Source organism: Tenrec ecaudatus, chromosome 2, assembly GCF_050624435.1.
Source record: "Tenrec ecaudatus isolate mTenEca1 chromosome 2, mTenEca1.hap1, whole genome shotgun sequence".
NCBI classification, from domain to species: domain Eukaryota; kingdom Metazoa; phylum Chordata; class Mammalia; order Afrosoricida; family Tenrecidae; genus Tenrec; species Tenrec ecaudatus.
In genome coordinates this window covers 8,835,497-8,849,617 of record NC_134531.1, presented here as the reverse complement: position 1 = coordinate 8,849,617, position 14,121 = coordinate 8,835,497, and the positions used below count along the sequence as shown (strand labels likewise).

Sequence of the window (14,121 nt, the reverse complement as noted above, 5' to 3'; positions counted from 1 at the left end):
CCTCCTTGGGGTGGGGTGGGGGATGGTGTGGCAATCTCTTCTGGAAAAAGTGTCACCTTAGAAATCTATGGGGCAGCTGTAGGCTCTCCCATAAGGTCGCTAAGCATTGGAATCGATTCAATGGACAACAGGCTTCTGTGGGTGCTTCAGTCAAGGAATTTCCCCCAAGAGAAAAACATCCCAGAGTCCTCTCTGCTTGTGGGCTTCAATGATCACACGCGTGGGGTCCTTCATGTGGACCAGCTGTGCTCAGCCTTTCTCAAAGCATCCCCTCACGCTTCCCATCACCTCAGTGCCCACCCCCATGCAAAACCCACCTCCTGTCCTTCCTCCCCACCCCTGGTCACCACTCATAATCCTCGGTTTTGATGGGAGAGCAAACCGAGTCAGTCCTCTGGTCACTGAGGTTCCACTCTGCACGCGGGTGCAATCTCCTCCCATCAGAGTCCTCTTGCCCCTTTTGGCTGGGCATGCTGCCCTCTCTGAGGAGATCGTGCGTCTCTTCACCCCTCTTGTGGCAGTTACATCATCTGGTGTCAGTTTGGGACTAGAGAGGATTAAGAGTGAAGGGGTGGAGTCTAGCCCATCAATCGGGCCATAGCCAATGAGGCCTCTGTGTGGGCATGGCCTTCTCCTGAGAATTATGGGAATTTCTGGATTTCCTTCTTGGAGACAGAAGAGACTCTCTGCTCACTTCCTGAGAGATGCTCTACTGACAAGACCCATGGCTTCTCCTGGAAGCTGGAGAAGCCACATGGGCCTACCCTGATGTAACCACCCCTAGCTCATCCACTTCCTGTCACACTTATGCCTATTGTAATCCCCTTCCTATAATGTGTATGCCTATTGTACTGCCCCTACCTGTGATGTGTGCTTACCTGTAATCACACCTCCTGAAGTAGATATAACCCTTGGTTAGCAATAAACCGGGTCCTCCAGCCTCCTGCCAGGTCTTTGTCCCACCTCACCTTGGCCCACGCTGTGCACAGACCTGGCTGGTAAGATCATGGCCATCCAGGAGGTGAGCATGCTACCATGAAATGTGTCTGACTTCTTTATTTGACTCTCTCCTCTATCTCTCATGCTCTCTATGACTTCATTATAATCTTTACTTATTATCGCCATACAATTGTGCCTCCTGATCCCGTGATTAGTTGTGGGGGCTGGCCCTTTCCCCCTGCAACCTAGGACTCAGCAGGGTAGGGGCTATAGGCTATAGCCAGGGGGGTGGGGAAAGTGTCTGTAGGCGACGCAAGTGTTAGCACACGTCCTAGAGTTAGCACATAAACCACCCACTGCTCAACATCCACTTCGGCCCTGTGTGGAGGGCAACACCCCCTGTGGTTGTCATTCTGTCAGCCACGGGATCGAGCCTGACCTGACAGTTACAAGAAATAAGACTACTTGCTCTTGACTCACTCCCCCAAACCAAAGTCCCTGCCATCGAGTCTATGCTGACTCCTAGCGACCATATAGGACAGGGTAGAACTGCTCCTGTGGCTCTCTGAGACGGTGACTGCTGTTGTGACATGCCGTCAGATCCATTCCGATGCCTGGCCACCCAGGCAGTGGACAATAGCACTAACCCCGGCCTGGTCCTGCACCATCCTCACAATTGTTCTTATATGTGAGCCCACTGCTGCAGCCGCTGTGTCCATCCATCTCACCGAGGCCCACCTCTCGGACAACTCCAGTTGGAAGTAAGGAAGCCCGTAGAAGAATCGATGCATTTGAATCGTGGCGCTGGAGAAGAATATTGAAAGCACCATGGACTGCCAAAAGGACAAGCCAAGCTGTCTTGGAAGAAGGAGGACCAGAGTGCTCCTTAGAGGCAAGGATGGCAAGACTTCATCTTACATACTGTGGACATATGTCAGGAGAGCCCAGTCCCTAGAGAAAGACGTCCTGCTTGGCAAAGTGGAGGGGCAGCGAAAAAGAAGAAGGCTCTCAAGGGGCTGGTTGGCACACTGGCCGCATCCACGGTTCAGACGTGGGAATAAGTGTGAGGATGGCGCAGGACAGGGCAGTGTTTTGTTCTGTTGGGCATAGGGTCCCTATGGGTCTGAGACAACTCAGTGGCACCTACCAACAACAGCAAGGCCATTGAAAGTACAAAGACTTGGGCCAGGGGCACCTTAGTCCTCAAAGTCACATCGTTGTTTTCCAACAATTTAAAGAGTTCTTGTGTGCGGCAGATTCACTCAATGCAACCATGCACTGTTACTCTCTGCAAGGGCAGAAAGTCTCATCTTCCTCCCTCAGAGTGGCTGGTGGTTTCAAACTGCCAACCTTGCCGTCAGCGGTCCTGAAGATGCAGATCCACTCAGTGGCACCACGCAGGAAAGGCTTGGCTACCAAATTCCCCCCTCCCCAGGTGCAGCTCTGCTCTGTAAACGCTTGGGGGCACCCCCAGTAGGAATCAACGGCAGTGGGTTTGGTGCGAGTGTGAGCGTGCGTGTGTAATTCATTTCCTTGTGTCATTGTTGTTGTGAACTTAGACCAATTCAGCAGCTCTCCCCACACACCTGGGCAACCCTGACGGCATTCTCTGGGTTGTGCGACCATTCTCCCGCACCGCAGACTCGCGCACCCCTAAGGCTCCCCTCTAACCTCCAGGTTGCCACAGTCAACTGGATCCCACAGAGATAGCTTCACCCCAGACAGCACTCAAGGCTGGTGCCTTTGATGTATGAAGCTCCGTTCGTCTGGGTTTAAGAAGACTCGCAGGGGGTGGATTTCTTGGCCTAAGGCTTTGAGAAGGTCTCAGGGCAATACTTCTCACCCTGTGGTTTCTCTGTTGTTGTCAGGGCAGCGGGGGCACCCTCTGCCTGCAATCGAGTGTGAGCTCCTGGCAGCCATCCCTGGGCTCCTCTTTGCTTGAAGGGGGGTGTGCATGGTTCGCCAGGAGGTGCCCCAGGAGGATGAAGAAGAGGAAGGAACTGCAGAGGAACTCTCCCCCTCCCCCCAGGGTCCTGACCCACCTGACTGCACTGGGCTGGCAGCCACCTGCTGGTCGAGGGCATCCATGGGGTCTTTGCCACCTTCCTCCCCATCCCCCATCAGTACTGTCAGACTGTAGGGGCTGGGCCTCACCTTCTGGGTGCCTAGGTCTCTGAGTCAGGTCCCGGTACCTCAAGCTGCACCCTTGCAACCTTCCTATCAGGAACCAAAGGAGCCCCGGGAGTGCAATAGGTTATGTGTCAGGCTGTTGGTCCCAAGGTCCGCAGTTCCAAACTACCCCCTGCCCTGTGAAAGGAAGAGGATGCTTTCTACTCCTATCAGGAGCTACCGTCTCGGAAACTCTCAGAAGCAGTAGGAGCAGTTCTACTCTGTCCTATAAGGCTATAAGTCAGAATTGACTTGATGGCAGCGAGGTTTTTTGGTGAGTCACCAGAAATCAAGTCTACTTATGTCCCTGGACCAGAGACATGACCATGGGGGCACAGTGGTGATGAAAGTCCTGCCTACTTACCTACCCCCGGCTCCACCTCAGGGCTAGTCCAGGAACCTGGCCCCATATTGCAGAGGTTCCCGGTGACCTGCCTGGTGCAGGTGTTGGAGTGAAGGCCCGGGTATCATGCACTACAAGAAGGTCTCCCCAGGTTCCTGGAATACCAGGTGTACCCCAAGAGACCTGCTACACACACACATACACACCTGGATCTGGGCTACTGTGTCCCCTAGAAGGTGAAGCCCCTCCCACTGGGCAGGTCCAGAAGGACTTCTCCCAGCGGGGTGAAGGCACTGGCTACCCTATGGAAGCAGGTCTCGGACACCAGCCTCTCCATCCCCCAGTGTCATGAGGTGCTAGACTTTCCTGTCCAAACCTGATGGTGTCAACCAGGTGGTTCCTACTGATTCCATGCATGCATGAGCAGGTCACTCTTTCACCCATCCATTCTTATGCACATATATTCAGTCATCCATCTATGCACTCATCCATCCATCCATCCAATCACCCATTCATTCTTAGGCACATACATTCAGTCATCCATTCATTTACTCATCCATCCATTCAATCATCCGTCAATTCATTCATCCATCCATCCATCCATCCATCCATTTGTTCATCCATTCATCCATCTATCTGTTCAGTCAACCATACATACAACTATCTTCATCCATCCATCCATCCATCACTTTCTTCATTCCTCTGTTCATTCTGTAGCACACACACTGGGAACAGCACACAAAGGGGCTGACTCTACAGCCCAGAAATGAGGAAAGCCAGGCCTTACTGGACAAGAGAAACAACTTCCCCAGCAAGGGGGACACACCATACCCTGGCCCTGCTCAAAAGGGCCCCTAGGGCTCCCTGGGCAGTGGTAGGTGGAAGGTCCAGTCACTCCTCTCTCATTCTCGGTAGGAGGGAAGCTAGGCTTCGAGCTCGGGGCCCTGCATAGCTTCTGCTTCCAAGGGAGCCAGCCCTGGAGAGTGAGGGCTGGCCACCTCCACAGGAAGCAGCGGAAGGACACTGACACATGACTGGGAGCCTGCTGACCACAGGCCGGAGAGCTCAGGGTTGCTGGAGGCACCCACGGCCAGGGGTGGAAGGCACAGTGGCCAGGCTGGCTTTGTGTGAAGGAATGGCAGGGGGAGAGGTCAGCAGCCGAAGTCTGACGGATCCAGGAAGTACCACCCCACCCTATCCCTCACCTCCCCAAGAAAACAATGACAATGGAAGGGTAGTAGGTGAGACCACAAGAAATGTGGGTACCACACTGGTGGGCACTGTCCATCCACAAGGAGTCCAGCATCTCCCCATGCTAACACCATTGTCCGGGGCATGGTGGGGGCAAGTTAACCTGAGGGAGGTCAGTGGTGGGTGGAGCAGATGGACAGCCAGAAACTCACCAAGCTCCCTCCCATGGGGGTATAGGGCTGATCTGGGAGCTCTGGGGGTCGGTTGGAGGGTGGTGAGGAGCCACAAAGACAGGAAGACAGGGTCCCCCATGCAGCAAGGTCAAGAGTTGGGGCCTCGCTGAGTTCAGACCCCAACAGAGGAAACCCTATTGAGCAATGAGCATGGAACAGAGACTTCCTGCTAAGGAAGGCCCCCCCTTCCCCCCACTGAGTAAGGACCCTCAAGGGCTAGGTTTCCCTGATCCAGGACCCCTTACTGAGCCCTGACCCAGCTGAGCTGGGAGCCCTGGTGGAGATGACCTTCCAAAGGGCCTGAACCCCTCGAAGTTGGGATCTGCCCCTGTGGGGGACAGAGGACTGGGAAGAGTGAATATGGATGAATTCTTTATTCTGATTTTTAAAACTCACTTTATTGGGGGCTCTTACAGCTCTTATCACAATCCATCCATCCATTGTTTTAAGCATATTTGTACATTGTTGCCATCATTATTTTCAAAACATTTTCTTTCTACTTGAGCCCTTGGTATCGGCTTCTCATTTTTCCCTCCCTCCCTCATGAACCCTTAATAATTTATAAATTATTATTTTTTTCATGTCTTGCACTAACTACTGTCTCCCTTCACCCACTTTTCTGTTGACCATGCCCCCTGGGAGGGGGTTATATATAGATCATTGTGATCGGTTCCTCCTTTATCCCCCGCCACCTTCCCCTTCCCCTTCTAGTATTGCTATTCTCATTATTGGTCCGGAGGGGGTTCTCTGTCCTGTGTTACCAACTCTTATCTGGACCTTGTACGTCTAGCCAGATTTGTAAGGTAGAATTGGGGTCATGATAGTGGGGGATGGGAAAGCACTAAAGAACTAGAGGAAAGCTGTATGTTTCATCGGTGCTACACTGCACCCTGACTGGCTCTTCTCTTCCTTGTGACCCTTCTGTAAGGGGATGTCCAATGGTCTACAGATGGGCTTTGGGGCTCCATTCCTGCCCTCCCCCTCATTCACATCGATATGATTTTTTGTTCTGGGCCTTTGATGCCTGATACCTGATCCCAGCAACACCTCATGATCACACAGGCTGGTATGCTTCTTCCATGTGGACTTTGTTGCTTCTCAGCTAGATGGCCACTTGGTTATCTTCATATTTTAAGAAGCCTGACAGGCCAGGATTCTGGGGTGGAGGGAGGCCTAAACACTGTGAGGTAGACAAATCCCAATTACATTCTCATAATTAGTAATATGTCCTCCCATAATAGAGCTGCCTTTAAGTTACCCCTATGAGCACATGATGACGTGACCAGACGTCCTGCTTTGGGCGGGACAGTCCCGACTTCAAACAAGTTTTCCCGAGTCCTGCGGCATTTTTTTAAAAAGTCCCAATTTTTGGAAAGAATGCACGACAAGCTAGGGTATACGGTTTTCGGCTGCCGTGTGGCTATTTCTCCAGGATATGAGTTTTATCAATGGTGTCCCGCTTTACCAACGTTAAAATCTGGTCGCCAGCAGCTTTATCTATCAGGGGACAGTCACTCCCCCTTACCTGGCCCCAGCACTGGTGTTGGGTTACTCCTCCTATGGACTCAGGGACCTTTAGGGTTAGGGTACAGCCCACATTGTCACTTTCATGGTTACCTGTAATTAAGGGACTTGTATGGCCTGAGAGTATATAAGCTGATGTTGGGACTACATTCTCTCTCTGTGTGTGCACCTGGTTCCTGAAGCCAAGACTTTAATGTCTGTCCCTTAATTTCTTCCCTTCAATTACACAACCGCCCCTCAGGCCCCATCTGGATGTGAGGCTGGGTCCCACATGCCCCAGGAGGCCATTGAACTGGAACTCCCCCACCCCCACCCAGCTGCCTACTGGCTCTCAGCAACTGCCCCCTCTAACGACTGAGGAAAAGAGAGTCCGGAGAAATGAGGGCCTGGACCATTAAACTGGCGGGAGGGCCCCCAGTGGGAAGCACTTCTTTCCTGGACTGCCCTAAGGCACCCTTCCTGTCCACACCAGGGTATGGAGACACCTGGCCCCTGGGGGAAGGATGGCAGGCAGGGGCAGTGCAGATCCATCCAAGGCCTTGTGTTGGGAGCCTGGACACTGAGGACAGAGAGCTGTGGTCATGCGTGGGGCTGGGAGCAGGGGCCTCACCTGGGGCCACTGATTGAGACTGTGAGGACCAGCTAGGTCAGCAGCAACCAAAGGTGGAGGGAGAGTGGGTGACCCTCAGACGAATGGCCAAGCTTCCTCCCACCCCACCTCTGGCTCCGGCCTGGTCCAGGGTCCCAGAGAGGCCGGCCTCCATGGTCACCAACCAGCAGGGACAATGGCCCAGAGCATTGAGGATGCAACAGAAGGGACATATCCTTTCCCCGGTGTGGTGACCACACCTCCTGCCTGCCACCTGAGTCTGGGAAAGGCATCCAATACTTCCCTGCTCCCCACCACAGCCCCTCAAAACCTGGGGTGCTCATACTCCGCACTGAACAAATGTTCCGGGTGTGCCCAGTTCTGAGAGGAGGGGCAGGTTTTCCTGGCTTGGGGACCTGGGGGTGCTGGTTGGAAGCTGCGGGGACTCCCACATTTGAAGGATCCCAAGGAGCCAGAGTTGCCAAGCAGGAGTCTCCTCGACATTCCCCAGCACCCCCGCCTCAGCGTGGGGACAACCCCCTGCTTGTCTGCTGGGGCCACGCAGAGTCCCTGCTTGCTCTGGGTTGAGGGCCACCTTATAGGAGGCACCTGGAGGGGGCTTGTCCTACAGCACCACCGATGGCTGTCCTTGTCCAGCTGGGTGGCCAGGATAAGGACACTGCAGAGAGGGCCCACACCCAGGACCATCCAAAGACCTAGGAGGGCCAGAGGCAGATGCTGCCCAAGGTCGGTCACATCCATGGAGCTAGCCAGGAGTGCAAGATGGGACAGATGTCCAGGGGGGATGGATTCTCACCTGGGGCCAAGGTGAGCTGGGAGTGGTCAACTCTGAGGGCCCAACCTAGGGCCAGCCACTGGGCCCTGGAGTGCAGGTCAGAGGAGGAGAAGCAGGGGAGGGATGTGGAAGGGGGAGAAGAAGAAGGGGGATAAAGAAGTGTGGGAGGGGAGATGGGAGGCAGCTGTCTGGTGTGTCTTCCAGCAAGAAAGTGTCCTACTTGCACAGGGAGAGAGGCCCAGTTCCCATACAAGTGCCCGAGACCTGGGACCTGGGAGCAGCCTCCCTCCCACCCCCCAGGGGCTGAGGACCAGGCCAGGCCAGGCTGGTGTCCACTCTGCTGCTCCTCTCCTGGCAGCTACCGCCTCCCTCTTTCCCATCTCTGCCGGGCCTCCTCCCTGCCCTGCTGCCCTCAGGTGTGGACCCAAGGCCACTCCCTCTGCCACCATGAACTTTAACCCTGGACCCATCACTCCCCCACAGCCCCCGAGGCTCCAGGAACCCCCAGAGGTGACTCATCCCCACAGAGCACCCAGCCCCCACCCCCTCCTGCCCGCTTGGGCTCTTGGCCTCTAGGAGCTTTCCTGTCACCCTAGACCTGGACCTTGTCACTACCCAGCAGCATCTTCTTCAGATCCTTGAAGCAAGCCGCCTGCACACCTGGGAGTGGCACTCCTCCTGCACCCCCACCCTACCCTCGTCTTCACTTCCTGTGCCCGGCTCAGAGTCCAGAGTGGGTACACCCGGCTCCATGGGTCAATGGTGAATCCGTTAGTCCCAAACACGCCCTCCCTCTCCCACCCCCCAACTCCCTAGAACTCGGGGTCCTTCCCTCCACCCTGCCCCGCCCAGAGCCAAGCTGACCTCTAAGCCACACCCATGGTCACCAACTCATGGCAACCTCATATGTGTGTGTGCATGTGTATTTGTTTATGTGTGTATCTATGTATGTGTTGTGTGTATGTGCGTGTGTGCAAATGTCAGATAGGAGCTAGACTCCAAATGGTTTGCAGTGGCTGATTTCTCCCAAGTGAATCTGCTGTCCTTTCTTCCGAGGTACCTCTGGCTAGATTCAAACCGCCCATCTTCCACTAGCTGAGCCTGTGTCATATCTTACACTGTCCGACGTCTCCCTTCACTCACTTTTCTGGTGTCCATCCCCCAGGGAGGAGGTCACATGTAGATCCTTGTAATTGGTTCTCCCTTCCCACCCCACCCTCCTGGTATCGCCACTCTCAGCACTGGTCCTGAAGGGATCATCTGTCCTGGATTCCCAGTGTTTCCAGTTCCTATGTGTACCAGTGTACGTCCTCTGGTCTGTCCAGTAAGGTAGAATTGGGATCATGATATCGGGGGAGGAGGAAACATTTAGGAACTAGAGGAAGGTTGTATGTTTCATCACTGCTACACTGAACCCTGATTGGCTCATCTCCTCCCCAGACCCTTCTGTAAGGGGATGTCAAGTTGCCTACAGATGGGTCTTGTGTCCCCAATCTACACTCCCCCTCATTCACAATGATATGATTTTTTGTTCTTTGATGCCTGATACCTGATCCCTTTGACACCTCGTGATTGCCCAGGCTGGTGTGCTTCTTTCTTCCTTAATCAATGTCCAACTCTCACAGGCGTACAAGGCAGTTGAGAATCACGTGGCTTGGGTATTTCCAGAAGAGGGAGAAGAAAAACCGGCAGGGTGGGGGGGGGGAGAGGGAGGGGATTGGATGCTCCTGGGGGTGAGAGAATGGGGGAGAGGTCAATGAATGAGTGGTGTGAATCCTTGCCTGGAGAGTTGATGGTATGAAATGTAAATCCCACCCCCACACCCCACACCTAGGTCATAATGAAAAGTCACACTCACAAAAAAAAAAACTGGTGAAGTTAAAAAAAAAAAGTTTAATCGTAAAACAGACACAACAACAAAGAAATGCAAAGACACATTTTCTGTCCTCCTGCAAGCCCCTCCCAGGCGCTCGGCACCGTCCAAGGACACAGGGGGTTGGTTGTCGTTCACCTCCAGTTTCTAGGAAACCTCCCGGGGCGCGGCGGGGGCGTCAGCGAACTCGTCTTCTTGTTGTCCGGGCCTGCCCAGGTCAGCACCTTCGGTGGGTGGGGGAGGCCCCGCCGGCCAAGGAGCGGGCTACGCCAGGCCAGAGGACCACAGTCACTAACCTTTGTCCCGCCGCGTGCTGCCCAGGAAAGAAAATCACTGAGGATTAGTGTTTAATGTGCGCGATTACGCCCGCCGTGGGGGCGAAGGGTTGGGCCGGCATCCGCGGGGTCGGTCCCAGGGTCCCCGGGGGGCTCTCTGGCTGGAGGGACCGAGACTGTGGCCCCGGGCGTTCACAGCTTGAGCTGGGCTTCAGGAAGTCACCTGCCCGTCCCAGGGCGCGCGCACGCAGCTAAAACGCAGGGCGCAGCTAGATACCCTTTTTTTGATGGTGCCAGCGCGCGTGCCGGGGGCGGGGGGCGGGGCAACTCTGGCCCTAATCACCACTTAGACTCCCTTAGGACAAGGTCATGGTTGGGATGTTGTCCTTACCAGGCTGGTGCAGCTGGTCAGCCCTGAGCTGAGGCCAGGACCCCAGGTGCAAGTACACAGGGTGTTGGGCGTGAGAACCCCACAGGGTGCATGACCCTCCTGGGGAGCCCAGGCAGTGGGCAGGCCCAGAGTCTCCATCTGGCCCCCCCTGCACTCCACCCCATCAGTCCCCCTAAGAGCCCTAAGGTTTGCAGATGGAAAACTGGAAGGCCAGGGCTTAATAAAGAGGGCCTTGGGGGGTGGTGGGGTGTAGGAGGAGAAAAGAACTCAGAGGGGGATTAATGGGGGTGGGAGAAATGGGGGGGAGGTCAGAGAAGTAGTTTTGCTTGGTCTAATCCATGTCCACCTAAGGCAACTTGAATGGACAGACTGTGGTCACATAGAGACACCTGAGTCTAGGACAGAGGAGGAGGGTGGGGGTGGGGGAGCAGCGAGTGGCTCTGGCAGGTCTCCAGGGCTGAGGCTGCTGAGAGGTGGGATTTGCTTTGTGAAGTTGGTGTGTGTGTGTGTGTGTGTGTGTGTGTGTGTTTGTGTGTGTGTGTGTGTGTGTGTGTATCCAGTATTACTGGATTGTGGAAAGGAGGGCATTTGGGATACAGAGGATGGGGCGGAGGGAGGGGTCTGCAGAGGAGAGCTCTTGGTAGAGGGACAGTGGGAATTGGGCGAAGGGCCTGGCATGGAAGGTCTTCAGAGCCCCCTGGTCCTCTGACAGGGTCCGGACAGAGAGGCCCTAGGGACAAAGAGTATCTGGGTTGTCACCAGGGCCAGGTGCCCTCGGGGCCCACGGGCCCACGCCCACGGACAGGAGGGTGCCGCATAACAATCGGTTTAGTAGAGTGGATGATTAATCAATGACCTTCACTTAAAAACAATTCTACAAGTTTCTAAAAATAGCCAGGTGGAGCCAGGAGATCAGTGGCTACTGGGATTGAGTGCTCTGTGCCTAGGCTGGCTCTGAGTCTTCCGGTGCTGTCCCTCCTACAGAAGTCCCCACGTGTCCTCAGCTGGAGTGTCACCTCCCTGGGCCTGCCCTCCTCCTCCTCCTCCTCCTCCTCCCATCACTAGCCCCTTGCTGGCCCCTCCTTCCCAATCTCCCCCACCTGCCTATCCTCCTCCCCCTCTCCCTTCCCCTCCTCATTCCTCTTCCTTCTCACTCAGTTCCCCCTCCTGCACCCATCTCATCCCTCCTCCTCCCAGCCTTCCCTTCCCCCTTCTCCTTTTCCTCCTTGCTCTCCCCCTTTTCCCGCCCCTCCCCATCCCTCCTTCTCCTGTTCCTCCTCCCCCTCCTCCACTGTGGAAGACCCCAAACCTTCCTTTAAGACAAGGGACCCTGCAGCGGAATCAGGGGACCCCAGAGAAATCTCAGCACCCGGGTTGCTGACAGCTGAGGGGAGCGGAGGTTTCCTGGTTAACTTTCTGGGTGGGTTGCTAATCAAATCACAAGGTTGCCTCAGGAAAAGAGTTCTCCCCAAATGGCATGGGCTGCAGTTGGGTGTTCTGGGAGGTGGGGTGCACAGGAAGGAGAGAGATGGCCCCAGAGCCTGACAGCACGGTGCCCACTCCAGGGAGTGGGAACCAGGTCCCCAACCAGTGCAGGCTGCGACCCAGAGGAGACATGGCCTTAAGACTGAATAAAGGTGACTCTCAAAGTTATGTTTGGATTTGGGGGTCTCATTTGTCCCCTCCGGAGTCCCCTGGTATAGCAGATTCTCCAGGTGGGCTGCTCACCACAAATTCAGTCGTTCGAAACCACCAGCCACTCCACAGGAACAAAGAGGAGGTTTTCTACGGGACCATAAAGAGTGACAGTCTCAGAAAACACCCATGACAGCTCCACCCTGTGTTACGAGTCAGAGCGCCTTCACAGGCAGTGAAGTCTGTCCCCTCCAACAGTGTAAACTGAGGCAATGCAGAATGACACAGACTATGAGTGTACAGAACGATACAAATTATGAGTATGTATATGAACATATGTTGTGGTTAGGTGCATCGAGTCAATGCAGGCTCACTCATATGGGTGAAACATGCAAGGGGGTTTCAGCAATTCATGGGGAAATCCCATGGTCCTTCCATCCTGCTTTCCCCACAAGCTCTTTGAAGTCCCTGCTTACATACATTGGTGCGTCTGCAGTAGAACCGTTTCCATCCTTCCTGGAGTCCTGGGTTCCAGTCCCAGCCAATGCAGCTCAGGCTTAGCCCCTGCCATCTGCCTGAGCAGGTTTGCATGTTGCTGTGACAGGGAATGGTTTCAGGGGAGCTTCCAGACTTAGACAGATTCAGAACACATCTGTATCCCCAAAAGCCCAACCTCCCTCCACCCCACCACCTCCCCCCCGAAAAAAAACCCAACTCCTTGCCATTGATTGATTCCTCTCAAAGTGACTCTCTTGGACAGAGCAGAAGTGCCCTGAATCTTTGCAGGGTAAGAAAGCCTGTCTTTCTCCCACGGAGTGGCTGGTGCCTACAAAGTGCTGACCTCCTGGTTAGCAGCCCAGTCAATGCTTAATCCACTCTGCCACCCTGGGAGTCTCCACAGTCTGATCTGCCACTAGCCATGGGGCTAGTGATTGGTGGTGCCAAGTCAGGCTGCGTGATGCCCCGTCGTGGCTTGGCAGCCACAACACAGGAAAATGGACGGGTACATCGCAAGAAAGAGACCAATGAAGAGTTGAACCCTCCCCTCCCTGCAGTGTGAAATTACAAATGCGCCCCCCCGCCCCCGCTCTCCTATTCTTTCTTCCCATACTTCCAAAACATCTGTCAAGGTGGAGTGCTCCTGTCATCACTAACGTTCTGACAGGTGCGAATCTCGTATTGTTGATCTCGGTTGGGGGTGGTGGGGAGGGAAGCTCTCTTAGGAAACTGCCTCATGAAAAGAGATGGGCCCTATGTACTTGTTTCAGAAGGGGTGGGGTGAGTGGGGATGGAAAAAGGGGGTGATGCAGAGGGCATTCTTCCGGCAGTGTAAAGCTATTCTGTATCACCCTATGCGAAGGAGCCCTTGCGGCTCAGTGGGTTGATCGTTGGGCTGCGAACCAAATGGTTGGTAGTTCAAATCCACCAGTCACTCAGTGCGAGAAAGATGAGGCCGTCTGCTTTCCATAAAGACTTCCAGCTTCAAATAGTTGATGCCCCAAAGGCGTGTGTTCCCCTGAAAGACCGGGCTCCTGTGTGGCTGAGAATGGGGTCACAGGAGGGGAGCTCAGTTCCAAGCCTGAAAGGAAACTACGGCCCAGAGTCTCCGGGCTCCCACCAGCCTGCTCTAGCTCAGGATTTTGAGGTTTGTTCCACACCGCCTTAGAATAATCAGCCTGTCGGAGCTCCAAAGGGCAGCGTGGACTCCAGGACATAGAGCAGAAGGGGCAGGGAGAAGGAAGACGACAAACAGGAAACGCCAGAGGGAAGTGGACCACAATGAATGCTATGAAGCATCTTGCCTAGGAATTGTTGAATGCTGAGCTGATAGTCTGTCCTGTGAACCATCACGTAAACAAATCAAATCAAAATTAGAGTCTCAGAAATGGATGGGGCAGGTCGACTCTGAGTGAGGGAGTTCGGATGCCACGGCAGGCGGCAGCTTCGAACCCAAAGATTGGTGCTTGGAAAATACCGGGAGCTGGACGCTCCCCCGTGGCTCGGCAGTGACCTGCTTCGTGAAGAGTGTTACTGCTGCTGTTTGGTGCTATTGATGAGTCCTGACCCACTGCGGCCCGCGGCACAACAGAACGAAACCGCACCAGATCCTGTGCCATTCTCACAATTGTGCGTATGTTAGCGCCCATGGATACAGCCACTGTG

General features: G+C 54.6%; 1 protein-coding gene across 1 annotated transcript in view; it reads right to left on the bottom strand.

The window, feature by feature from the left end:
- Positions 1–3,060, bottom strand: part of LOC142439508 (palmitoyltransferase ZDHHC11-like) — a 47,574-nt gene extending 44,514 nt beyond the window's left edge. The window contains exon 1 of the mRNA XM_075541922.1: positions 2,982–3,060. Coding sequence (XP_075398037.1) covers positions 2,982–3,060 — 79 coding nt within the window. The remainder of the gene's footprint in view (positions 1–2,981) is intronic.
- Between the last annotated feature and the right edge of the window lie 11,061 nt (positions 3,061–14,121).